Source organism: Haemorhous mexicanus, chromosome Z (assembly GCF_027477595.1).
Source record: "Haemorhous mexicanus isolate bHaeMex1 chromosome Z, bHaeMex1.pri, whole genome shotgun sequence".
Classification (NCBI taxonomy): Eukaryota; Metazoa; Chordata; class Aves; order Passeriformes; family Fringillidae; genus Haemorhous; species Haemorhous mexicanus.
Genome location: NC_082381.1, coordinates 11,957,960 through 11,985,272, shown reverse-complemented (window position 1 = coordinate 11,985,272; position 27,313 = coordinate 11,957,960). Strand labels below are relative to the sequence as shown.

General features: G+C 40.1%; 1 protein-coding gene across 2 annotated transcripts; it reads left to right on the top strand.

The window, feature by feature from the left end:
* MELK (maternal embryonic leucine zipper kinase) lies at nucleotides 1-23,074 on the top strand. Of its 2 annotated transcripts, none has more exons than XM_059874060.1 (16): nucleotides 1-137; nucleotides 238-339; nucleotides 1,139-1,255; nucleotides 1,783-1,926; nucleotides 3,437-3,505; nucleotides 4,593-4,685; nucleotides 5,771-5,869; nucleotides 8,814-8,888; nucleotides 9,398-9,496; nucleotides 10,513-10,599; nucleotides 11,113-11,241; nucleotides 14,589-14,814; nucleotides 16,546-16,639; nucleotides 17,077-17,245; nucleotides 21,502-21,605; nucleotides 22,715-23,074. In XM_059874060.1, exons 2-16 carry the CDS (start codon nucleotides 286-288, stop codon nucleotides 22,890-22,892), a joined length of 1,737 nt encoding a protein of 578 aa, XP_059730043.1. In that variant the 5' UTR covers nucleotides 1-137; nucleotides 238-285; the 3' UTR covers nucleotides 22,893-23,074. The 2 variants fall into 2 exon arrangements, with proteins under 2 accessions (XP_059730043.1, XP_059730044.1); XM_059874061.1 differs by lacking the exon at nucleotides 9,398-9,496 and adding an exon at nucleotides 625-710 and having other exon boundaries at nucleotides 7-137; nucleotides 8,814-8,882.
* The last annotated feature ends 4,239 nt before the right edge of the window (nucleotides 23,075-27,313 follow it).

Genomic DNA, 27,313 nt, shown 5'->3' with positions numbered 1-27,313 from the left:
GCTGCTCCGCAGTGGGGTCGCTGCCTCGGGACGGAGTAACACTCGGGACGGCGGCTATCGGCAGCGCCCCAAGAAACGGGGTGGGACTCGAGGGTCTTCTGGCCGGTGCGACTCGGGTTGCCGGGGAGCCGTGACAGGTCCGTGGGAATAGCAACTGCTCCGCCTTCCCGGGGGGCTGCTGCTGAGTCGGTTCCTGAGCCCGAAAGCATGAACGCAATCTGCGGTCTCCCTTTGTAGGTGCTGAGAAGAGCTGCCCGCATCCTGCGGGTCGCAGAATGGCCGGAGATGACTATGAGGAAATTCTCAAGTACTATGAATTACACGGAACAGTCGGCACAGGTGGGCTCAGTCTGTGAATGCAAACAAGAGTGTGTGATGTGTCCATTCACCTCGATGTTTATCTGAGAGATTAACTGTTACTTCAGAGTCTGTGGGTCGTGTTTTCTCTGTGTATTTTGCGGGCCACAACTGTGGAAGTGTAACTGGAAGGCAGTGGCAGCAATTGCTTCTTCCTCTAGCAATGATGCTACATGCCTGCGTGGTAGTTGCTTCAGGGCGACTGAGATCAGGGTGAGAAAGCTTGTCACCATGCAGAGCTTTATACATTTCTGTTTCAAATTCTAGGTGGGTTTGCAAAAGTAAAACTTGCACGACATCGTCTCACTGGTGAAAAAGTTGCAATAAAAATCATGGACAAGCTTGCTTTACAGGTAATCCAAAAGATACTTCAGAGGTGGTAATGTGCTGTTCCTGTGGAGCTCTCAGGAGCACGGGTGCAACCTGTCACTGTGGGATAGTGGTAGGTGCTGTAAACTTGAAAGGATTTTAATGGCACCACAAATCCTGTGCCCTCATGTGGAGAGGGCAATATTCCCTAGCTGTAAAATTGAGGCCGTTACAGCTTTAAATATTAAGTAAGTAAATAAACTACTGTAAGTCAAATGGAGTGCTGATGAGAATAGTAGCACTATATATCTGCCCCTTTGGGTTTTACTGACCAGTGTGTGAGGAGGGCAGGTGAGCAGTGACAGAGCTGGTGCTGGTTTGAGTTTGAACAGTTCTGATGTGCAAGTTTACTTTGAGGTACAGGCTGTCAAGCTACTTAGCAATTTCATACCTTGCTGTTGTGATCTTTTAGGATGACTTGCCTCGTGTTAAATTAGAAATCGATGCCATGAAGGACTTGAGTCACCAGCACATTTGCCGGTTGTATCATGTGATTGAGACACCCAAGAAAATATTCATGGTTTTAGAGGTAAGGAATGATGTTTCTGCTATGGCAAAAATCTCTGGGTTTAGCCGTAGCAGTAGCTGGTAGTAGAGTCCAAATGAAACAATTCTTAGAAAATCATCTCAATGATGAGTGTGTCTAAGTTGCTGTAGTTTAAAAATGAAGCTGATAATGTGTTCTTTCTCATTGTAAAAAACACTTTTCACTGTTTGCAATAAACAAACTGACTATAATTCCCACGTCACACTCCAAAAAACAGTGCCAGCAGGATATGTAGGACCTGAGAAGTGCCACCGAGTTGTCACGTCTTGGCCAGTTTCTGTCGCCTGTGCTGGTAGTGTGATATGTCTGTGGGAAGCATCAGGCAAGAGTTGGGCTCTTGGTCTTGTTGGATCTGTTGCACACTGGCCTGGGGCATGCCTGGGTGCTGCTGGGATTAAGCAGAGGGAAAGAAAGAGAAGAGTGCCTTCCTGCTGTCCAGTGCCCTTGTTCATGTTTACATTTCATGACTGTATCCCAAATTTAATTTTTTTTTTTCTGCTTTCATGTAGTACTGTCCTGGAGGAGAGCTGTTTGATTACATAATTTCTAAGGACCACCTTTCTGAGGAGGAAGCTCGCATATTTTTTCGTCAGATTGTTTCAGCAATTGCTTATGTGCACAGTCAGGGATATGCCCACAGAGATCTCAAACCAGTAAGTCTGAACAGTAGTCCAATTTGCACAAATAATAACAAACACCCACTTTTATTTCTCTGAATGGAGCTGGTGTGAGTTATCTTCTCTGTTCTCTTGTGCTTAGAGGTCTTTAGTTAACATTTGCTGAAAAGCATTATTTCTACTTATTGCTTTCTTCCTCAACTGAGCTGGATGTAGCTGTATCTGAGGAAGGATCTTCCTCCGTAAGAGTAACAAAATAGTGCACTCCAGTTGAGGGTGGAGCAAACACAGATTTGATTTTGACTGTTGGTTAGGCATTTTTGCTATCCCCTTTATTCCAGCGCGTAGCCTGGGAGAGTTGTTATGGGTCCTCTCTATTGTGCAAACTGTTCTGTTATGACATTCAAAAGAAAATGTGACTCCCATACTGTAAACAAGAAAGGACAGAGGAGAGATGTGCCACAAGACTGATCCTGTGGCTTTGTTGTTGCCACAAGAATTAAGCATGGGCTTAGGAAATGGAAACCTTGATACTATTTCTCCTAGGAAGGGGTTAGAAGTTTGTATGTTTAGAGACAGCGATAACTGAGAAAAGCAAGTTCTTTGCACACAAGCATTTTACTAGACAGCTCAGGTAATCTTGTCTCCAAAGAGCTTCTCTCCAAGCAAAGCCTTCTGCGTCCCTCTTGGAAAGATTTGGATTGTAGCTGGAGACTTGATGGATTCATAGGATTGTGAGATAACTTGTTTGGGAATTGACTTCTAGGGGCTTCTGCTTTTATCTCCTGTTCAAAACAGTGTCAGACCAAACTTTTTTATCCAGGAACATCTTGGACCTCTCCCTAGGATGAGGCACCACAATGTTGCTGGGAAACCTGTTAGGCTTCCTTTTTTATGAGAAATGAGCTTTTTTAGTTCCAGTCTGAATGTCTCCTGAAGCTTGTTGACTGTCATCATCCCACCTTGTGCTTCTCTGGAGGGGCTGGTGCTGTCTTTATGCCCCCTTTGTAGGAATGAAAAGGCTGCCAAGTGGTCTCCACTGAAGCTTTGTCACCTACAGGCTGAAAAACCATCTCTCCCTCAGCCGCCTCATGCAAAAAGTGCTCCAGCATCTTGGACAGGCTGGTTTCCATCCATAGAGTTGTCTTCAGTTTGCTGTCTTTCCTGTGCTAGAGGGTGGGCAGAAACTGGGTGTGCTATTCTCAGTGTGGTGAACGGAGAGCAAGTGGCTTCCCCACTTTGCCAGCTCTGCTTCTTTTCACACCATCTGGGATATCACTGGCTATATTTTCTGTGAGGGCAGGCTGATGCCTCAAAGTTTTTACTTTCTGTGTAGCAGCGCCCTAGGCCTCTCTGAGCAGGTAGGAGCTTGTATTCCTTGTCTGGAATATAGGATATATTCATTAGCAACAGACCAAAATCTCCAGATGAAAGCTTCAGGTAAATTATGGCTGGTAATGGCAAGAAGAAATAGGGTGAAAGAAAATGTGGTTTCTTGGATACCTGGCATTATGTAAGAATTCATTACCACTCTCTCTTTTACTAGGAAAATTTGCTGATTGATGAGGAACATAACCTGAAACTGATAGACTTTGGACTTTGTGCAAAGCCAAAGGTAAGGGTGTCAGTTGCTATCATAGCAGAGCTTAATCAGCTACAGTGCACACATAAAAATTGCAGGCATGCCTTCAGGATGCAGTGCAGAGCCTTGCCCTGAATTCAAGGGGTTGGTGTAGTTGTCCCACTGCTAACTGCTTAGTAGGGACTTCAGTGCGAGACAGTTTTTCTGCGCAGATTATCAGTTTTTCTCTTCTTGCACTTCATCTTTCATCCCAATATAAGGCACGTGTTGCCTTGTGTGTAGAGTATCTACTCCCACAAAGGCTTGCACTGTAAAGTTTATGTTGGTGTCCATTTGCCCCCAATAATTTTCAACGGTGTGTCATTTTCATAGGATTTGTCTGTGTGTGGAGATTGTAAAGGTAAGGGGAATCTATTTGATTTGATCCACAAAGCTTCTGGATCCACACAGTGGTACTGAGTCGTTTAACAAGTTTAAAGTTTGTTTCTATGTTGCTGCTCTGTTTGTCATCTTCACATATGAGATGGGTGCTGGGAAGAAGGAATTTAATGGAAAGAAGATCTTACAGATCCAAAGTCCACAGATTGCTTTGGCTGAGTCAAGTTAAAGCACCTTGCAGGAAATCGGGATTATTAGACCACCATCTTGGTGGTACAATATCATCTCACTCTGATCTGCTTAGAGCAAAGCCCAGGCTAAGAAATAGCATGTTTTTAATAAGGAAGCATTTCAGTGGCTCTTCATGAAGTTATTGCCTTAAATATTGATATAAATATCCAACCAGGCTCCTGCCCGGTAGCTCCAGGATTACTGATTCCCAAGTTCCATCCGTTTTCTTTCTGGTCACAAAGGGAAGTATTCCTATCACAGGAGGAGCTGCTGAAAAGACTGCTGGGAGAGCATGTGAAGGACCAGCTTGGGATCTGAACATTTATAGGACTTTCCTGGTCTTGGACAGTTTTTGCCTGGTGAAACCATATATTATACCAAAGCAAAATGTTAGGTGACTGTATGTAGACAGCATTAGAAAATGAAGCTTCTGAAGCCTCTAATATGTTGCTTGAAGACACCATTTGTGCTAGGGCAATGCTTCCTTGTTATCAGTTTTGTCTTATACTAGGGTGGCCTTGATTACCATCTGAACACCTGCTGTGGAAGCCCAGCTTATGCGGCACCAGAGCTGATTCAGGGCAAAGCATACATTGGCTCAGAGGTAGGTGATAAAATTGTAGGTTAGGGTGGTTTTTTTTCCTTGTGTACCATGTATTTAAAGCTGGTGAGATTCAGATATACTCCCCTGGTGTCTTTCTTCACTGTCATGTTGCCTCAGTGGCCCTCAGAAGCTGTGTGACTGAGAGTAGTCACAGCCTGGAGTAGCTCCTGACTACAGGTTCTGCAACTGGCTTCTTCATCTCTGACTAATCCTTCCCTGTCCCCAGGTGTTGCTCTACAAAAAATAACTGTCTTCTACCACATTATTCCAAGCAGCAATTTGTTCTGGTAATTTTCTAAGTCTTGTTGCAAATTTCTATGTGGTCTCAGTCTCAGTATCTTATGTACTTTGCCTTTGAAATCTTCTATGAAAACTTGCTCTTTTTACTGTGCAATATAGTAAAATAAAAGAGATCAAAAACTGTAGCATTTATTCAGCTTTGATTCCATGTCTAGAACATTGGGGTCTGCTACATGCATTTATCAATCCATTCAATATGCTGCAATTTCAATCTCCTCAAACTTCCTTAATGTCTGTGCTGTTGGATAGAGTCAGTCTTTTTTCCTTTACCTCCTTTGCACCACTGTCCTTGACCTCTAAGTCTTGCTTTCTTTTAGTTCTTCACAAAGTCAGTGCTTCTCAAACCCCTGTATGTTTATGACTGAATTGGAAGTTGAAGTATGAAGCACATAGACCTCATCATGTCTATACAGAAAAGAAACAGTGGGACTTTAAAGGTGATTGTTACAGCTGTCATAATCACAAACACACAAAACTGTTTTTTGAGTACAAAATCCCTTCAGATGAGTCTGATTTCCTTTTTGTCAGCAAATTCCTTGTAGGTTGAAGGTAATGCAGTAATTGGTGACCTAAGGAAGAGCGTAATGGTTTTACTAGTGCTCTAGTTTCAGTGAATTGAAAATTCACTGAATTTCACAATTGTGTGTTTTCACGAGTTGTGTCCAGAGTTGAGGAACCTACTTTCTGCAAGTTTCATGGGGGCTTTGCCAAAAGCAGACAATGTGATCAGTCTCTAAGCCATTTTAAATAGATGAGGTTTGTGAACTCTCACTTTTATTTTTTAGGCAGATATTTGGAGTATGGGAGTACTGCTGTATGCTCTGCTGTGTGGCTTTCTCCCCTTTGATGATGATAATGTCATGGCTGTCTACAGGAAGATCATGGTAGGTATTGATGATACTAGAATACATGAGGAACAGGCATCACTAAGCATTATGAGAAATTTTTACTTTCTGATTTGAGAAAAAAAGGCTTATCTGCTGAATCTGCTGTTATGTTTTGCTTCTCTTTTGATCAGTATTTTGTAGATTTGTTTCTGTTTTCCCTCAGCCTGTGTAGTACTCTAGCTTTGTTCTATGATACAGTAGAAAAGTGAGTTTCAGAAAAGTGTTTTTTTGCTAGTGGTCTGGACTTTTATATCTAAGTATTTTTCTGTCTTCTTCCTAAAAATTACTAAAAATACTCTTCTTGAATGTCAGCCACTCTCATGTGTAGGAAAAGCAGGATTCTGCATGTGCTGTTATACTTTCCTCTTCCAAAAGGAGTTGAATAAATAGTAAATAGTACAATTAAGTCATTGATTCTTTCCCTGTAAACTCCTCTTGATGTGGCTAGACAGCTCTTGTTTCTCATCACATCTGCATCTCTGCCAGCCACTTCTGAGCTAGCAGAGGTGCAGATGTGATGCCATAAAAATCTGTGTTAATGAAACTTGGCTTGAGTGGGATGATGGACAGCAGTGTAGAGTAATGGCTTTGTATTCCTCTACCTCATTCTCCTCTCACCAAAAGTCTGATATGTCTTTAAAAAGACACCACAAAACCATCCTTGAGAGTATTCAAGGACTCCTTTGGCAGGGGGCAACTGACACTGGTTTGCACAGGAACTGTTTTCAGGGTGCATAACAGTCTGAGCTCTATGAAGCACCTGATTATTTCAACGGAGTGTGGATTTTTGGATTTTTAATCTAGAATTGGAGTACATTTGAGTACCTTGACAGAAGGAAGTACCTTGACTAAGAAGCTTAGTTTGAGTTATTGAAGAGAACTTCAAAAAAAAAAAAAAAAAAAGGAAAAAAACAAGCAAAGGCTACTTAATACAAAGAGATTGTTCAGATGTGTGTCATTTGAACACAATGTTCAGATGAGATACCAGTATTTTACATGACTTCCCAACTCATATAGTAATAGAATATCTTGAGCTGGAAGACAGCAAAAAGGATCGTTAAGTCCAAGTCCCTCCTCTTTGCAAGACTACCTAAACTAAACCATGTGATTAGGAGTCTTGTCCAAATAATGCTAACAAGTGCTTAGTTTCTAAGGGAAATTGCTATTTAGTGTAAACAGGGTTGTTGAGCTACTTTTCCCTCCCTGCTTGTGGTGTGAACTGTGTTGTCTACCCAGAAGGTCAGAGCAATTGAGAACGTGTCCACTTGTAAGCATGTTGTCATAGGATGACAAAACCCTTTTTAGTGCTCATTACACCAAGATGCAGAACCTGGTAAATGATCCAACTGCTTAAGGCATTCACTGAGCTGAGAACTCAGATGTGAAATGGAGATCTTAATTAAGAATATAAAAAATTATTCTGTGTAGTTAAAATTGTCCAGACTGGACAGGAACTATGAACTGAGTTGTTTGGAGCAACACACTGTCTGCCAGTGGAATGTGTTGAAGTGATCTGAAACAACAAATGAGGTTTTAAAGCTTACTCTGGGAGCAGTCAAAAACTAATCATGTCACAGGAGTTAAGATGCGTACTTGCTATTTCCACTCTGAAATGTTTTTCATTTTATGTGGTTGTGCATTGAAAATTGTTTCAAATGAGGACACCCACTATTATGGAATTAGTTTCACACATTTTAAATCCTGAAATTTATTGTAATCTCATCTTGAACCTGTTGCTCCAAGTCAAATTTGCTGCTTGAATTTAAATAAAATCACATACCTTATATGAAATGTTCTCTTCATTTGTGAATCAGTGGCTTGACTTTTTGACTGAAAAATTAAGCTGTGGTATAACTACTGTAAAAAAAGAATTACTTTTGGTATGACCTTATGTGCCTGGCAGATATCATAATTTATTTACCATCCAGTATTGCCCACAGTACAATAGATGACAATTGCTCTTTGTTATGTCGTGTTCTGTAGCATTATACTAAAGCCAAAATGTAGGTTACCTGTGTTACTTAGTTTCATAGTAAAGCTATGTTGTAAAACAGCCTACAGAACTAGAAGTAAATAATTTACTAGTAGTGTCTGTAAAGATGTAACTGAAAGTCTTTAATCTGTGATGTCAACACAAAGCATACTCTACTTAGAAATGTGGCTGCATATACTACCAACTGTTTTTTTATTAAGGCATTTGTCTGTAGAAAGAAAACTGCCAATACAAAATAATACTTATGTTACTTGACAAAGACTTTTTACTGATTTTTCTTTTTATCTTGGTTTTCATTGAGGAATAAATGATTCTTGGTGGTGAATTTGGTTTGGTTCCTAGCTACTGTTATGCCTCACTTCTGGGAGCTGTTTTTTTTCAATTTTCCTCTAACCAAAAATTAAAGAAAAACAACTGTAAATTATTATCTTGAAAAAAATATTTCACTTGCTAGATCTGTAACCTTTCTCCTGTCTGCTGTATAAAGTTTAGCATTAGATGTAACCTATTCAAAAAAGAATATCCTAATACCACGGATGGTGTAATTTTAGTGTCTGAAAAGTAGTGATTTCAGGAAATCTTCACATTGCAAAGTGCTACTATCAGTCATTCATAATCCAGTATGTTTGCACTTCTAGAACTTCAGTACGAAGTTGATAGCATGACCCAAGGCAATGGAGAAAGGAGTAGGTTAACTGCAAAAGTGGGTGGAAATGGAAGTGTCACACAAGCGCAGTGGATGAAGACTGCAGCTTCCTTACTAATTTTCCTTACTAATGCTGCTGGGTTTTAGTATTGCCATGACATTTATGCAAGTCATTCTTTAAACTAAGTTCACATCTTCCCACTGTTTTTTTTTACAAAGTACAGATGTCACTATTGTCCAAGTAATTTAGTAGTTCCTTTTGAGGTTCAGTGTTAGTTCTAAATCCTCTTCTTTTTTTGCAGAGAGGAAAATACAGTATTCCAAAGTGGCTCTCTCCTAGCAGTACACTGCTCCTTGACCAAATGCTGCAGGTAAAGGTATTGTTTCTGATCAATAGATGTTTAAAGTACTGTGTAATCGGTTCAAAACATTACCTCTATGAAATATTTAAAAACCATTCGGTGTTTAAATAAGAAGTTTAATTCTTACAATTTTTTGAAGAAAAGATTACCATTGCCTTCAGCAAAAAAATCTTTGGGAAAAATGTTTGATTTCAAAAAAAAATTAGCAAAGTTTACATGATTTAACAAAGTCTTTAAACAGCATGCATTTGGTTTTTCATGTGCTATAAAAACATACATTTGGACTACACCTAAGGAATAAAGCCAATGCTGCATATCCCTGGGAGATCTGTTGTAGCTGTAGGTTCCATAACTGCTCTTGACTGCTAAGATCTTTGAGTGTGAGCTTCCTTTTGTAAAGCTCTGAAAAAGTACTCGTTTCTGATTTTGTCCTTAACCACCCTAACATTCTTGGTGGAAGATAAATTGTTTCTTCATTTTTACTCCACAATTTAAGTACCACTTTGATTTTTATGGCACACCAGGTCGACCCAAAGAAGCGGATAACAGTCCAACACCTGTTAAGTCACCCTTGGCTCATGCAAGGTTTTTCTGATGCTGTTCAGTGGCAAAGTAAATACCCAGTAAGTTCTTTGGCCAGATAGATATTAAAGCATTTCATGTGATATTTGCTGGCTTACTACCATCCTCGTAGTGCATGGTATGAAATTGTTTGTTACAAGATGAACTTTAAGATGGTTGTGGTTCTTTTCTGATTCTTTTAGCTGTCAAAATATTCTTACTTGGTCTTGATTTCTCTTGAGGAAAAATTTCTAATGTGTTTTCCTTATATTCTTCAGCTGAATATGCAGTATAACTGAATTCTCGTCAAAAAGTGAAGTACTTCTACATATGAATGACCAGCTCCTTCCCTAAGGAGCTGGTCATATGTAAAACACAAATATTCTGAAGGTCATGCTAGATGTGGTTATGGTTTATCTTTTATGTAGTCCTCCAAGAAAATTGTAATTTCAAAAATTCCAATGAAACTAAATGAAATTTAAAATTTGCCAAATTTTTAATTGGAAAATTAAAATTTCATTGAAAGAATATTCTTCCTGTCTCTTTGTCGCTTGTTTTACTTATGTGAGAGATGAACGCAGTATGGAGAGGAAAAAAACCAAAATAATCTGGCTGTCAGCAGAATGTGCTGAGAAGTTCCTGCCTGTTGACAGCCAGTTCTTCCCATTGCCACCAGATGCCACTGTAACCCTAAATAAAGACAGTTTGACTGTGCTCTCACCATCAGTGCAACCTGGCTTGGGTAGAGATGGGCATGGCTCATAGCTTTGGATATTTATAGGCAGATGAAAGCATACCTTCCATTCTAATAAAAACCTTACCAGGTTTTGGGTGGCTTATTTGAATTTGTGAAATCTCACCTTTGAGGATCAAGACTGTGAAGCTGTTGAAGTTATATGACTTTTTCAGTCTGTTTCCTACAATGTTTAGCTGTGATGCTAAACATTTGAAATACAAGGTCTAAAATCATCATTGACTATTGACTCAGCCCACTGGGTTTCACAACAGTGTCACTGTCAGATTTGGATTATGGGGTAAATTGAAAACCCTCATTTCAATATCCATTGTGTTGTTGCAGCTGGGACATCTTGATGAGGACTGTGTAACAGAGCTTTCTGTGTTTCATGAGCAGAGCAGGGAGACTATATTGCAGTTAATAAACGAGGTAAGAAGTTTATGTCGGTAATTTACACTAATTAAATACAGTAATAGAGTAAATAAATTTACTGCGTTATCAGACCAATACTTACATATTCCAAAGTATTATATTTTACATACATTTCAGATTTAGGGAAGCCCTGCAGAACTCTAAAATCTGGCTGTAGCTTATAACTACAAGCTACTATTTCAGAAGATCAGATTTATTTATTTCTTTTTCTCCTTTAATTGTGATCTTCATGTTCCCTAAATCTTACTGTTTGCTATATCCTACCACTATGGTAAAATCCTTCGGAATCTCTGAAAGTCAGAATAGACATGTAGAAATTTATACTTGAACAACAGATACCATTTGCTGGGTTAACTCTTTGCTGAAATTACAGTTATGTGTAATTAGGGTTGCATATGAGGTAGAAAAACTTGCAGAGACTCAGAAATACTCAGAAGGCTGAGCTTGACTTGTAATGTTTCCAAACAGGAGATTAAAATACTTTTTCTTTCTTTCTCCCTGACCCCACAGTGGAAATATGACCACATGTCAGCAACCTACCTCTTGCTTCTATCCAAGAAGACTCGTGGCAAGCGTATTCGTTTAAGGTTTCCATGTCTAACAGATCGTGCCAGTACTGTGATGTCAACAGTCCTTGAGGTAAACTTGAGTACAGCAGGACAGCATCTTGCTTGAAATTCTGCTCTGCATTGGCAGAGCTCTGCCTGGAGAGACATTCTGGTGCTCTAAACATCAGGAAGAAAGCATAAGCCTGAGTTTAGCTCAACTGGTTAGAGCAGTGGTGATAATAACACTACAGGGGTTTTGATCCTTGTATGGCCCATTCACTTAAGAGCTGGATTTCATGATCTTTGAGGGTCCCTTCCAACTCAGAATATTCTGTGAAGTACACAGTCAGCCAAAGTCTTGGGCATTAAAGAGTTCAGTTGTCCCATTAACATGATTTAGCAAGCTAAGCTGCTTCTCTGGATTGGCCTTCCTGGAATAGACATCTGTGAGGATTTGATTCATTGGGTGTTGCACAGAATCCCTCCTTGTCAATGGGCTCAATTCCCCTCTTTTGTGGCCTGGATAATTCCAGATCTTGTTCTGTGGTGACTAACTGTACTCTGTTTGTCTCTGTTTTTTTTCTACCTTGAGGGTTGCATTTGGTAAGGAAAATCTTTTGATACCTCATGATATGTCACCTGGGGAGTGTTCTCTGAGATGACATAGTCACTATGGGAGCTGGTGATCAAATCAGAGTCATCCCTTTCTCATCTGTTTCACTTGAGAACATAATCCTGGAGAGGAAGCTGTTTACTTTGAGTAAAGGAAATGTGTTGCTGCGGTTTTTCTGATGATTGGGATTCTGAAGTAGTTTTGTATATCTTAGGGGAATTTCTATTCCTGTAGTTTGGTAGTGATAGGGCCTTTCACAATGTGGCTAGAGTTGCTAAACTCCTTGTAATGTTGTATATAATATGCAAATATCTGTGACATCAGCGATATTAGTCTACTTGACAAATTCCAAAGCATTCAGTGGAGTTGCAGACTTGTATAACCTGTTTCCCCTTGAGTCAAAACATCTGTGAAATGGTCTGAGTGTGCTGCTTTCTGTGTTAGAGGCAAGCACTCAGAACAAATACTAATACTTTATGTATCTGATTCAGTTGCGTGTAAATCGTTTCGGTTCACCCATACAGCTTTTTTGACACAAGAATTCTAGGACTACTAGAGCTGCATAATAGATCATGAATCCTAAGTGTTCTTGATTATGCATAATGTGATCATGGTGGGTTAGCCTTCTACACTATTGATAATTAAGGTGTAGGTTCATTAGGAACAGTTTTGCTGAACTGTTAAGCTACTTCAACTCTAGTGATGTCCAAGGTAAATTGGCAAACACTACTAATTAACATATACATTATACCTTCCCAGATGATGGTGAAATTAATGTCTACACAATACAGCAATCTGTTAGTCCTTCTGCAGTGCTCAGAACACATTTAACTTGCCTGTCTGTAGCTTCTAGGTGAACATCAACTGAATTTGCTGGAACACCCAGCTAGCAAAGCTCTCTAGCTGGACCTGCTCTAATGTGAAGACAACAAGGCAAACAGAACCTTTTACTTAGCCATTTCTAAATTTGGTGGCACAGGCTTGTACATATTTCGGCTTGACTTCAAGCAGTTTGATATAGAAGCATATTGCAAAATAGTCACCGTGCCATGAATTACATCTAGAACACGGCAGCTGAGGTATCGTAATCATGCATTCGTGTTTAATGGATTGTGATTTCAACTACAGTATCAGCTTGTAGTTAGCAATTCTCTGGTAAGGGCTTTTGAGTAAGGTATCATGCAAGCTCTAGAGCTTATCAGACAGCTCTCTATTCCAGTAGTAATGAGATATCTGCTCGTTGTGATATCCTCGATCATGGGGCAACAGAAAGTTACCTACCAGCAGAAAATAGGTTACTAAAATGTCATACATTCCAGCTTCTTATAATGGTGTCCATTTCAGCCAAAGACTGACAATTTAAAATGACTGTGTAGAGTTTCACTGTAATGGTATGAAGTAAGTCCTTGGGAAGAGTTTCCTGTAAGTAGCAAAAAGGTATTAGAGACTAAGGATGCTTTGATATATAGCTGCTTGTATGTGGTGTGAGCCATGAAGATTTGCAACCTTGGCTGAAGTTACAAATCCCTTGATTTAATAACTGACAATTTTTGGGAAGGGCAGAGCTAGCCATCAGATGAAGGGCTCCAAATGCTGGTTCCAATTAGTGTTTGGATCCAGTAGTCATATGTTTTGGATATATGTGTTACCTTTTTCCAGCCCCTTTTAAACATAACTCCATTTTTCTCTTGGATTCTTTCCAAGTTATTACTAGGACTTTTGGTAAAAGGAGGTTGCCGTCCAAGCCTTGAATTCAAAGGTGGCTATTTTTGTGAGTTGCTTCTCTTCATGACACTGGTCAAGAAAGATGATTTGGCAATGGTGCTTTGAGAATAATTTCACATCTGCTTTTGATACAAATGACAAATCTACAACAACAACATTAAAGTCATATTTTAAAACCTAGGTTGCCATCATGGGAACTTTCATTATTAGGAACTTAGAAAGGAATTAGATTTAGACTTTAATGGCAATCTTTTCTGATGAAATCTTACTTTTAAGTGTGCAGTGGAATCTCAACTGAATATTTCTTTCCAGTCTGAAAACACTGTGAAGATATGCCAGAGTGCAGTGAAGTGCCATGGGCATTTGTATTCATGGAATTTACAGATACAGCTTCACTGTTTGAAGAATCTCCATTAGAAAAATTTTATATAAATACTCATGGAATGACGCAGGAGTTTGATGTGGTGTTCTTAATCCAAAAGATCTTCTTTTCATTGCACATAAAAATTACTGGATATGTAAATGTTTGGTAGACCCTAGCCTAGTAGAGTTACAAATGGAGTAAAGAAGTGTTTTAAATATATAGCTGAACATACATTGTGCCTTCTAGCTGTGGGTAATTTGACTAAAACTTGAGTTTTGATCATCTAGAAAATGAGTAAATAAGGATTTTAAAACCAACAGGAAAAAAATAAGGTGCAACAAACAAGGTCTCAGACCTAGGCTAGAGCTGGACAAGTCTCTGAAGATGTGCAGCCTCTCTATATTGGACAAGAAAATCAAATGAAGCAATTAAAATTTTACAATTAAGCCAAATGGAAATTCCTAGTTGTGCTTAGATGAGCTGGTGAGGAATAGCCCTAAATGTGCAAGCTAAAGAATTTAGAAGAGCTGGTAAAGACGCAGCAAATTACTTGCAAACCTTATGAGCAAGTTGTAGAGGGAATCAGAAGTATTGAGGAGTTCTTAACTATTGCTCTATAGTCAAGCATTGTATGACATTTTTACCTTGCTTCAGAATTTCCGTGTCTGTAATGTTCCTGAATGTGATCAGAATACAGCAAAGGATGCCTTTTTTCTTTTTGTTACATCTCTTGTAGCATTCAAGGCCTGATGCCCAACTGGAGGATACAGAATTCCCACTGTCAACTCCAGTGACAAGAAAAATGGCATCAAAGAAGCGTAAAAACAAAGAGAATGTTGAGACATTGTCAGCTTTAAGAAATGAAATGCCCTTTGTGCTTCCTGCTCCCAAGACTCCTCTTCCAAAGAGTCAGATTGAGACACAGGTACAAGCTGTTCCCCTTACGGCACCTGCTCTCAAAGGTATGTAGAATGTAACTAATGAAAGCCTAGAACATATATGTTGTTTAGGAATCACTGAAACTCAAATATAGGCACAATATTTCTTCATCCACTATATCTATTCTGGAACACTTAAATTTTTTTTTCCCTATGTGCCACCCAGTTTCTTCTAGTACATCTGGTAGGGTGCTGCAATAGTTTTAACCATCCATCAGGGCATGTTACTAGTATTGCTGCTCACAGTTATCATGTGTGAGCCCCTTTTGATATATCCAAACAAGGAGCCAAGTACTGTGTTGTTAAAGCTTGCACCTGGTTCCACTTTTCCATGAAGGTTGAGACTGCAGTTTCCTCAATACTGTTTTGCCTTTGTGATTACCTTGAATGAAAATAAAAGCATACATTTAAAAATTAAAGCATACGGCTTTAATGACTGGTTCTAAGAGAAATCTAGCTTTTGGATTTCTTATGGTTGCACAGCAGTATTTTCATAGGGCTAGTTCAGTGTAGCAGTGAAAATGCTTCTGTCAACAACATGTAGGTCTTGCAGCTATGCAATAGACTACAGAAATCTGTATAAATTATGTCAGCTTTTCTGAGTTATCAGAATTTTCTGTCATTACCCTGTCTAGTTATGTACAAATCCCATACACTCATCACCATTTAGTTCAATGATTACCATTACAGTTTTGGTGTTGATTCTGTAAATGCTGACTCTGTCCTTCAAATGCCAAAGGCTCCTTGCAATAGGAGGATCTTTCATTGCAGGTGCTAAGAAGCATTGTTCAGGAACAGTAAGTCTTTGCAGGCTGATTCCCCCATAATGAGGAATATAGGATTTTGAACATACTGCTATTTAGTGAGATCAGTCATAAAGAATAGCAATATAAAAACTAGTTTATGAGTTTGCCTTAGGATTGTACATAACTTGAAATGTCTGACATCTGTGTATGTCTAAAAACAAAAGAGATACTATCCAAAATGGGAAATGTAGAAACACTTCTGGCTCATTTATTTAGTGACATTTCTGAGGATTAACCAAAGAATGCTAATTCTTTGCTGCATTGAAAAGTCTTTGATTCAGGAAATAGAAAAGTGGAAGAATCCCCTGGAAATTTTTAGGTTGTTTGTCTGGAGCCAGGTGCAATTCTGTAGAGAGCTGAATCTTTGAACATTGAAGTTGGGTTTAATTGTGACAACTTATTTGCTGACTGTTTCACTTGGTGTTTTCTCCTGTGCCTTTAAAACCATGCTCTGCAGACAGAGACTTGTTAGACCATTGTGTGGCATGTACATTGTATATTAAACTATGTATTTTATACTATTTTTATATTATTTTTATACTACATAATATACTGCTGTATATTATGACCATATAAAATTACACCCTTCATATAAGGCAAACAGATCACCGAAGAACACAACTAGTCAATGCAGTGGATTGCTCTGTATTTATTCATGGACCAGCAGCAGAGCAAGAAAGCAATTCTAGTCCTCAAATTTCTAATATTTGACTGCAATGGTTACACCTAAGGTTTGACTTGTAGAGCCCTGGGGAAATCAGTGACAGTTTTAATTTGTAGAGTAGAGGTAGTATTAAAAACATATTTTATAATTCCCAAAATATAGACCTGAGATAAAAAAGGGGGTCCGCTGTTGGATAAGTTATTAATAATGAGAAATCGTCAGTGAAGAAAAGAAAATCCTTTTACATAAAGACATATCTGGTTTGGCTTGGACATTTTCTTTCAGAGAGTCAGTTCACTGCAGTCACCCCAATTAAGAAAACTGCTAACCCAACAAATGCAGATGAATTGGCAGCAGCTGAGATTCTTCCTGAAAGAAGGTAAGTGTTTAATTGTTTGTGTGCATTCCTGATTTGGAGCAGGACTACCTTAATCCATGTGCTGCCTGGGAAGCCCTGTTGCAACAGCAAGCTGCTGCTCCTATTCTTTCAGTAAAAACCTTTCTAAAACCTCTTTTTACAGTCACTAGGAAATAATGAAGGTAGAGAAAAGTTTTAAAACTATGTAACTCAATATCATCTATTTTCTATAATGTACCTGCCTTCTTATTCCAGGTCTCCAAAGGACTGCAATTTCTAGATACATCTCAGGGTTTAAACTTAACAGACTTTCAAACAGAAACTCCTATAATACATTGCACATGATTGCATTTTCTTTGTTCTGTCATGTCTGGTAATATTTTAGTGACATCTTTGAAATAAAAGGGGTTTTTTTAACACTGAGGGAAAAATAACAGATTAATTTGTTCATGTAACAGATGTCAGTCAGTGGAATTAGATCTCAACCTTGCACATGTGGATAGCGGCCAAAAGAAGAGAAAAGCTAAAATATTTGGAAGTCTTGAAAGAGGCCTAGATAAAGTGATCACAATGCTTACACCAAGCAAGAAGAAACGATGCACTAGAGATTGTCCAAGAAAACTTAAGGTATGGTTGCTGCAAAGGTCTTACATAAAGCAAGTATTATTATAAGTAATTGTATTAGTTATGTATTAATTGTTATCTTACAATAATTATGATTGAAAACATCCAGTAGCTTCAGAAACGGTTTTGTGAAAGCTTCTGTGACCTGCCTTTCCTGAATTCTACAGTAAAGTGCTCTTACAGTATTGCTGATAACAAGACAGTGCTCCAATTACCACGTTCAGTTTTTCTGGGTTCAGGCAACAGATCTGGGGAGGAGTTTGGCCCTTGCTGCTTATAGCCCATCTAAACCAAATGTGAAGGAAGCAGCATGGTTTGAAAGGAGAACTACTGGCTAGTTTTTAATCATGTTATTTGTATAGACATTGCTCACTAAAAGCCTTTTCTCCTTCTACTGGAGAAAAGGCTCAAAGTGTGCACAGGTTGATGGCCACTTGTGACAGGGGGGTGAATAAAAAGAGAGAGTACAGGCTGTACTGAACTGAGGGGCTGAAATGGACATAGTTGTGGCTTCAGAACTATTCACCTACAATGGATACCACTGAGCAGGAAACACCTTGAGCCCTTGTGACCCACAAAAACAGTGCTCCAATTTAACTTCCACACTCCAACATTCAGACTGAAAACACATATTGTCTAAAACCTTTAAAGGTTTTAGATGTCCACAGGCAAGGTTACATAAAAAGAAACATTGAGTACTTGTAGTGGGTGACTATTAAGGGGCACAGACACACCCATCTGCTGACCTGATGAAGAATCACAAGAAGTTTGCGGCCTACCAGGTGCTAGGATCCACGATGTTGCTGAGAGGGTATCCCAGCTTCTCAAGAGCATAGACAGCTACCTGCTGCTATCTTATCATGAGTAAAAAATGATCCTGCAAGCCAAACAACAGACAGGATCAAGGAAGACTATTAACACCTGGTGAGGCAGATAAAAACATTGGTGCCCAAGTCATCTTCTCATACTTAGAGAGAAGGGGACAGCCAGAAGCAAGTGCATAGTGCAAATCAGCATCTGGCTTCATGGCTGGTGCCATGGAGAAGGTTTTGCTTTTATAACAATGTGTTGTACTTCAGTGATTGTAGCCTGTTAAGCAGAGATGGCATAGATCCACCTGTCTAAAGGGGGCAAGAGAATCTTTGGCAGCCCCCTGGCCAATTTGGAAAGACAGGCTTTAGACTGAAGGATTCAGGAGTGGGGTTCAAACTGGTGATGCTTGTGCCGTTACTTCCTTCTTGATTAGGTCATTGGTGATTAGGTCATACCAACCAATGCAGTGACAGATGTTTCTTGGCTGCCTCTCAAGATGAGGATCAAAGGGCAAACCACACTGAGAATGTGCATTGCTGTTGTGATTGCTCTTACACCCAATTGCTTGATTACCTCTATGAAATGCCTGGACACAAACATGTACAGCATGGGGAATAAACAAGAACTAAAAACTGATGTGGTCACAGGGACATGATCTCAGTGCAATGACAGAACAGGGTGGAATAGCTTCTGTGACTGAAATGTTGTCAAGGATGGCCAAGTCAGTGTAATGAGGTAGTGAAGTTGCTCATTATGTAAGAGACCAGCTGTAATGTATTGAGCTCTACCCAGAGTCAGGTGAATGAGGTGAGAATTTAAGGGAAAGATTAAAATAGGTGACAGTGTTGCAGGTGTTTCTATAATCCACCTGATCAGAGGGAGGAAGTTGATGAACCTTTCTGTGAACAAATGGAAGTAGCCTCATGATTACAGGCCCTGGTTCTCATGGGGGACTTCAACCACTCTGATTTGTTGGAGGGACGACACAGCACAGCATATACAGTCCAGGAAGTTCCTGCAGATTATTGAAGATAACTTTTTGACACAAGTGGTAGAAAAGCCAACAAGGAAAGGTGTGTTACTGGACCTTGTACTAACAAAGCAGGAGGGACGGAGTGAAGATGTGAAGGCTGTAGTGACCTTCACTATAGTAACCATGAGATAATGAAACATGGGATCTGTGTGGTGGAAGCAGAGTGGTAATAGGACTAGAACCCTAACCTTCTAGAGAGTTACCTTCAACTTCTTCAAAGATCTGCTTAGAGGATTCCCATGGGATGGGGCTTCAGAAGAGAAGGGAGACCAAGAGAGCAGGTCAGCAGCACTTCTTCCAAGCTCAAATCCAGCATATCCCTGTGATAAAGAAGTTAGGCACAGGGAGTAGGAGATCTGCATGAATGAGCAGGGAGCTTCTAGAGAACCTCAAATGGAAGAAAGAAATTTATGATATAAGGAAAAAGGGACAGGCCATGTAGGAAGACTAGGAATGTTATCAGAATATGCAGGACTGCAACTAGGAAGGTTCAGGCCCACTTGGAATTGAGCCTGGCAAGGGATATCAATGAAAACAAGAATGTATTCTATAAGTACATCTTCAGCAAAAGCAAAAGTAAGATAAGGGAAAACACAGGGATGCTGTTGAATCAGATGGATGTTCTGGTAATGAAAGGTACAGAAGAGAAAATGCAGAATTACTGAATGCCCTCTTTGCCTCAGTCTTTAAGCTGGGCATCTGACTGATCCACTTGGAGGCTGTGATGTCATTCAAGTGGAAACTTGGTAGGCTGGAAAGCTGGGCAGAGAGAAACCTAAGGAGGTTCAGCAGGGGCAACTACAGGTCCTGTGCCTGGGGAAGAATAACCCCAAGTTATTCTTCCCCAGGCACAGAAGAATCTGTTCTTCCCCAAGAACAGATTGGGAGTGACCTACAAGCTCTGTGGAGAAGGACCTAGGCTTGCTGGTGGATGGCAAATTGACCATTAGCTGACAGTCTCCTGGGGACCAGGAGGGCCAGTGGGATCTGGGAATGCATCAGGAAGATTATGGCCAAGAGGTCAGGGAGGGGATCCTGCCCCTCTGCTCTGCCCAGGTGAGGCCACATCTGGAATGCTGTGTTCAGTTCTGGGCTCCAGATTCAAAAAAGACAAGGAGTTGCTGTAGAGGGTCCAGTGGAGGCCATGAGGATGATTAAGAGGCTGGAGCATCTCTTATGAGGAAAGACTGGGAGCTGAGCCTGTTTAGTCTAAAGAAGAGAAGACTGAGAGGGGATCTCATCAATCCATATAAATACCTCAAAGGGGTGTCAAAGGATGGTGCCAGACTCTTTTCAATGGTGCCCAGCGATAGGCTGAGGAGCCATAAAATAACCTCATGTTCAACATCAACATGAAGAAGAGCTTCTTTACATTGAGGGTGGCAGTGCACTGAAACAAGCTGCCCAGGGTGGTCATGGAATATCTCCCTCTCTGAAGACGTTCTAAGCCCACCTGGATACATTCCTGTGAAACCTGCTTTATGGAACCCTGAAGCAGACAAGGGGATTGGATTGCGGGCTCTCCAGGGGTCCCTTCCAACCCTAGTGATTCTGTATACATTGTTCAAATGCAACTTAAATACTTCAGAAGCTATACAAGAAAAAATTTGTACTTGAATCTTTAGGCAGCATGTTTGAAAAACATAATTACCATGAAAGAGGGCATAAGGCATAAGCAGTTGTGTCAAAGCAGTTGTGTCCCTTCAACTGACTGGCTGCTGGGATACCTACTACACACTGAGAACTGTCTGTCAATCATGTACATTCAGGACAAGATACTGGGCTACAAACCTGACCAGCCAATCAGACAGGAGCCTAGACTGCGCAAATAATCCAGGAAGCTGAGCAACTGGAAGCTGTATTTGTTCTCTAAAGGCCTTTATTCTCCTGCCTCGTTTTCTCTTGTCTACAGTCTATGCAAAATTCCTGAGGCATGTTTAGAGACACTGGGCTACAGTACGGCAAGACAGTGTTAAAGCAGTTATTTCAGAGAGTTGCGTACATTTAAATCCAAATAAAGACCACAAGAAGCACTCTTCTACTGACTTTGCATCCTCAAATTATCTTAATTTTTCAAAGCTTTTTTTTTAGTTTTGTCTTCTCTCAACTGCTTCTGTGACTTCAGAAGCCAGATGTAAGACATGTAACCTCTTTTCTTTCTACATGAAAAGTTGCCTGCTGCATTGCCTGCTCCTTGTTATCAGAAGCGCTCTGTCTCAGCTTTTGGCCATTTCCCAGCCCTAGACAATACAGCAAGAGTGATAGTTTTGGGATGTTGTAGCATTTGTCACCATGGTTAGCTGATCTGAAACTTCCTTATTGAAAACTTTTTGCAATGTCTTCAGTTTTGGCGATTTTTATTTTTTTATTCCTTGTTTCAACAAGCCAGTGTTACTTTTAATGTTACTTTTAGGCACACTGTAACATTACCACTACTCATCTGCTGAATCCAGACGAACTGTTGAATGAAATAATCATTGTTCTTTCAAAGAAGCATGTGGAATATGTTCAGAAGGGGTAAGTGTAAAATATGATTAGTTCAACTTGTGTTTGTCTAAATAGTTGCTAGTCCAGTCCTTAAAAAACACAGTATTTAAACTTAGTATCTTTACGCTATTGTAAAATAATCTTTATACAAAGCGTACAAAGCACTAAATAAATATGTGCAGTAAAACATGGCTAAACAGTGCAAAACTATGTTAAGTGTCTTCTAGCAGAATTCTTTTACCAGCAGGTATAAACCAATAGTAGCACGGTAACGCTTAGGAAAAAAATCATTTCAGCCATCTCATGTGAAATTTTAAATACCAAAAGTTGGTTTAGGTACAGTCACATGAACAAATGGGACAATTTTGGAAAATAGTGCAGATACCTTTTAACTCTCATTCTTGGCAGTTAAAAGACGTTAGCCTTTAGGCAAGAGGTCAGTACGTTTTAAAATGTGTGCAGAAGCCACACAACTTTTTGTGGATTATTTGAATTTGTACTGTTTACTAGCTACACTAAGCTACGGATTGGTTAGATTGGTTCTTACTTTTGATCAAACTGAAAGACTATTTCCTGAGTTCCCAATGTATGAAATAACCATTGTGCCCACTTTTCAATATGCATTTTCTCAAGCTCTTGAGTATTTCAGTGTTGGGTATTGGTAGAACATCAGAGTATACATCAACCTCTGATGCATTTCCAAACTCATAATATGGAAGGATGCTGGATTGCACAGCAGCACCTGCTTCCATTGTAATCATTCAGACTCTGCATTCAGTTTTTCCTATTTTCACACCAGCTGAGCTGCAGCCAACAGAGAGGAGAGTGTTCTTGTCTAGAAAAAACATGGGAACTTTCCATCGTTCCAGCTCTGAGGAGAGGGGCCTTTGGCTAGCAGGGGTTCTTGTGGCAGTGTGGGACATTGATGCTGCATGTTAGTCCTAGGGCATAATAATAAATATGGTGCCCTGAAACTACAGTATTTACAAAGATCTCAGGTGACTAAATTGTGGACTGTTTCACAATATTCTGAACAGCAGTGGGGTATTTTATTTAAAGTGCTTCTACTGATAAAATAGCATTGCAAAACAAATATGAAATGGTTCAACAATTATTCTGTTTTCCCTTCTGTTTCACAGTTATACCCTGAAATGTCAAACACGGTCAGATTTTGGCAAAGTAACTATGGAGTTTGAGTTAGAAGTATGTCAGCTCACTAAGCCTGAAGCAGTGGGTATCCGGCGACAACGGCTTAAAGGTGATGCCTGGGTCTACAAGAGGCTGATAGAAGACATCTTATCTAGCTGCCAAGTGTGAGTGGCAGAGTCTTTTATCATGATGTTTTAGAAACGTCTTTTCAGACAAGTAATTCTTTCTCACAGTCACAGCTATATGTGAAAAATCTGTCGTCTTGGGTTTTTAACCATCCCTCCTTGTACATATTCCTTCTGTATGCTTCCTTTACTCTTAAGTTTGTAATAAATATTCTGCAACTGCAACTTTTCAGAAGCAAAATTCTGTATGCTGTTCCCTTGCTTACATACTTTTCACATGTGGGTTTAAAAGGTACTTGTTTTATGTGCTGTAGCTTATTGTGGCATGTCTTCAGTTATCAAGTGCATGGTGCACAGTAATAGTCATTTGCATAATTCTCTTCCTGTCTCTGCTTAAGTAGGATTTATTGAGATCATTAACTAAGTCACAGCTGTGGTTCCCAGAGTTAGACTATATGCTCAGTGTCGTACAAAATAGGACGGGCTTCAGTAAATGTGAAGTCAAGAGTGCTAGGATTTGAACTGATCCCATATAAAGCATTGCGCTATCTTGTTATGAAGCCTCAGTGATGCTTAACAAGGCTGTGCACTTTCTGATGCTCTTGTGTTAACGTGATGATAGGAGGATCTCTGAAGAACACCATCACCTTTGAACTGTTCTGAATGGAGAAGGCATTTATCAGCCAACTGTCTACAAGAAATTCAGTGACACCTTTAAGAGAATTTAACCACCAGAAATAAAACTAGAAATATGCAGAAAAAAGCAAGAGCATCTAAGAGTTGGCTAGGGGGTTGCTATCATGTCTTAAAAACAGATGCATATCTCCCTATGCTTTTGCTGGGTGTTGTGTGGAGTGCTTAATTCTGCCTTTAGTTGTGCTACAGCAGAAACCACACCAGGCCAATCTCAAGCAGCAGCAGCAGCAGGAAGACACATGCTGAAGCCTTTCTCTATGCAATGACATTTAGTAATACCTAGACAGGTTGACAGTGTGCTGAAGTTTTTTCTTAAACAGGAATTAACTGCTATTTGCTGCATGTAAACCCCACATTATTGCCCCTTAGCTAAATCCTGAGGCACATCCCCCAAAATGCCCTTTCTGAGCATTTCCAGCAATGCTCAGAAAGGGCTGAGCATTACTGGAAGCTTGTATTGACAGACATGAGATCTGGCTGCTAATGAAAGCTGTCTGCTTGTTCTCTATGACCATTACCTCAGGAACTGCAGAGTCATTTTGTCTGTATCAAGATAGAAATATCCATCAATTTTGTTTCCAATGCCAGGTTGTCCAGTTGCTGCTTTATAGACAGGTAAAGGAACAGGAAACTTTTTAGCAGATTTCAAGAAAAAGAAATTCTGGGAAGGAGGGAGAGCGAAGAGAGAACTGCTGCTCCTCAAAGTGCTTCTGGTCAAGAACATTTTAGGTGTAGAAGGGACTAGTAGAAAAAGCAGGACAACATGAACTATGACATAAACCCACCAGAGAGATGGTAAGAGAGGTAGTAATGAGAGCCAGGGGTAGCTGGTCACATTAATTGATAAGAAGGTGTGGAACAAGATCATGTTCACTTTGGAAAGGTTATCTAATCAAGGATCTTGTCAGATGGGATACTAAGGAAAAGTCAGGAAAGGGAAAGTCAGAAATTAAAACTGAGGGAAGTAAATCTGACAGGCAGTCCTGCAAGAGGAGTAGGACTTGATGGTTATGATTCCCTTCAACTTGATACATTTTATGTCTAGTCTGTGACAGAAAGAGAACAAAACAACCCTGTCAATCACGTCAAGTGCAGGGGCTCTGCATCAAAACAGAACTTTGCACTTAGTGAGGCTGTAATCTTGAGGGGCTGGGGTGTTGAGAGTGCTGGTGCAATGGTGCCAGCTGATGGGGTAATGCACAGAGGTCTCTGTGTTTGCTATGCCCTCCCCAACCCAGGTCTGTACATGTATTCCTCAGCAAACAAGAAACTGAACCAGCAAGAAAGAGGGAGGCCTCAGGTCTGGGCAGGGGTGTCACATGGGCAGAAGGTGGGTGCTGGTTTTGAGGGGGACTCAGAAGCCTGGAGTGTGCCCATGGGACAGTGTGCAAGTGCTGCATGCTTGCAGTGAGCACCACATTGAACCGGATGGTGAGCAAGGGACCCATATGTGGTCAGTGTGTCAAGGTCCAGAATGGGTTCTGGGGTACCCTTGACTATGCCTGTGCTGTAGTAGGCAACTATGCTCATGACATTCATTAACTGCTAGTACCGAAGTGTGAATGGTGAAGCCATTCCTCCTGCCAGTGCAGGTGATCTCATATGTAGTGTGTGACTGGCACATGAATTAAAGATTTGTGTTGGTAAAAGCAGAGCTAGCCTATTTTTCTAATAAATTGGTACTTAAAGATTGGTACATTAGTATTCAAATACTTTCTGTATTCCCAGCTGCAATGTGACACTCCTGTTTGGTTTCTGCATGCTGAAATTTGAATCTGCTAAATATCAGATATCAGTTGGAAATCAGCTAAAACTGTCAGTGGAGTAGCTGAGGGTTCTAGCTGATGTGTATCTGGAGTGCTGCAGTATCATGTGATGTCTGATTTTCCTTGCTTTCTTTTTTCAATACAAACTTCTCCCAAAGAATTTGGCTTCTACCTGGAATTTGATCAAAATGAAGAAAGGATAGAAGATGGAAGGGCTGTGAGAAGGAGGCATATTGATAGCAGTTTTGCTAATGAATAGCATGACATGTTTTAAATCACCAGTCAGAGTCATAAAGCGCAAAGGCTGAAGAATTGAAACATTTACTTGCCTTTGCATTCCTTGAGTTTTAAATTTAGGAATGACTACAGAAGTATCCTGTAATACCCCAGCTACCACTGCTCAAAAGCACATTCTCTGTGTGTAACTATCTTCTCCCCATGGTGACAAAACTGATGTTGTAAACAGACAAGAAGTAATTACGATGTCTTTTTCATTCTTTTTAAGCTAAAGATCACTGATTTGATTCACATTGTCTTACAAGATTTGATGTGTGAAATAACACATGTGTGAATGTTCTTCTTCATAGACTACCATCCTGACTTTTTTTACTAATATTCCTTGCTGTGAATGCATAACATTTGGTGATAGGAATTAGAAAACAGGCGAGAAACAGGAATCATGTATGCCTTTTTTTTTAAACCAAACTTCTGCTACTAGATCACTACTAGTTTTTTTACTAACATTGCTGGAAATCTATTTCCACCTGACCTCAGTATTGTCAGCAGGGGTCTATGTACAAATCACGGACATGACGGGACTGCTGGTGAGGGCGTCTCAAGCTATTGTATTTTCCAGCATCAGTCTCAGTACATGTTTATGACAATGGGAAGATGCCAGCAGCTCACATCCCCAGCAGCAGATGCAGAACTCAATGTTACAACTTATTTTAAAAGTTTTTTCACTAATCACACAAATCAAAAGCATATTGACAGTAGTTCTATCCAACTACTATAAATAAGCATGCATACCTTTTGTTAAAACAGTGCTTGCTTATTTTGGACATACTTGTTTGTAAGTCTTAAAATATAATGCACAGAGCTCCATGATCAAGCTAAGAACTTCCTAATATCTTGTTAGATATACTTTTCTGTAGCTTAGGGAGTTATTCTAGCCAAGCATTAATACACAGACCATTATTCTATTTGTCCTTACTTTCTACTTCTTATATAATTTTTCTGCTGACAAATCTTACGGCTATTGCTTAGCTCTAATCGCAGTTTTGCTGTCTCTGAGGCCTGTCTTTTGCAGCTTTCCCAAAACCCTCTGATTTTAAGGATTTCCACAATTCCCCCTCTTGAAGATAAAAACAAAGATTAACAGATAAAGCAGCTATGTAGATAAGCAGAAGCATGGGTTGTGTGCCAAGCTTCTGGAAGCCTTTGCACAGACAAACACGGGGCCAGAAGGTTTTGTCTTGCTTGCCTGCATTCACTCAGCCAGGTGGTATAATATCATGGGTATCTGTCAGTCTTTAAAGCATGCTTGCTTTGCTATTCTTAGGGATGTGTACTGATGTCAGTCCCTTGAAATTTCTTTTGGAATCTACACTCAATTTACATTCATTACTGTCCTGGTTTGGGCTGGCATCGAGTTTATTTCATCCCAGGAGCTGGTACAATGGTATGTTTTGGGTTTAGGAGGAGGATAACATTGGTAATACACAGACATTTTAGCTGTTGCTGAATAGTGCTTACCCTAAGTCAAGGGCTTTTCAGCTTCTCATGCTGATAGTGAGCAGTCCAGGGGGCACAAGGATTTGGGAGGGGGCACAGCCAGGAGAGCCAAACACAACTGACCCAAGGGATATCTCCAACCGTAGGGTGTCATCGTCAGCATTTAACCCTGCGAGGATGTTGTGGTTTGACACTGGCCAAACACCAGGCACCCATGAAAGCCACTCACTCACCATCCCCTGCTGCAGCTGGACAGAGGAGAGAAAAT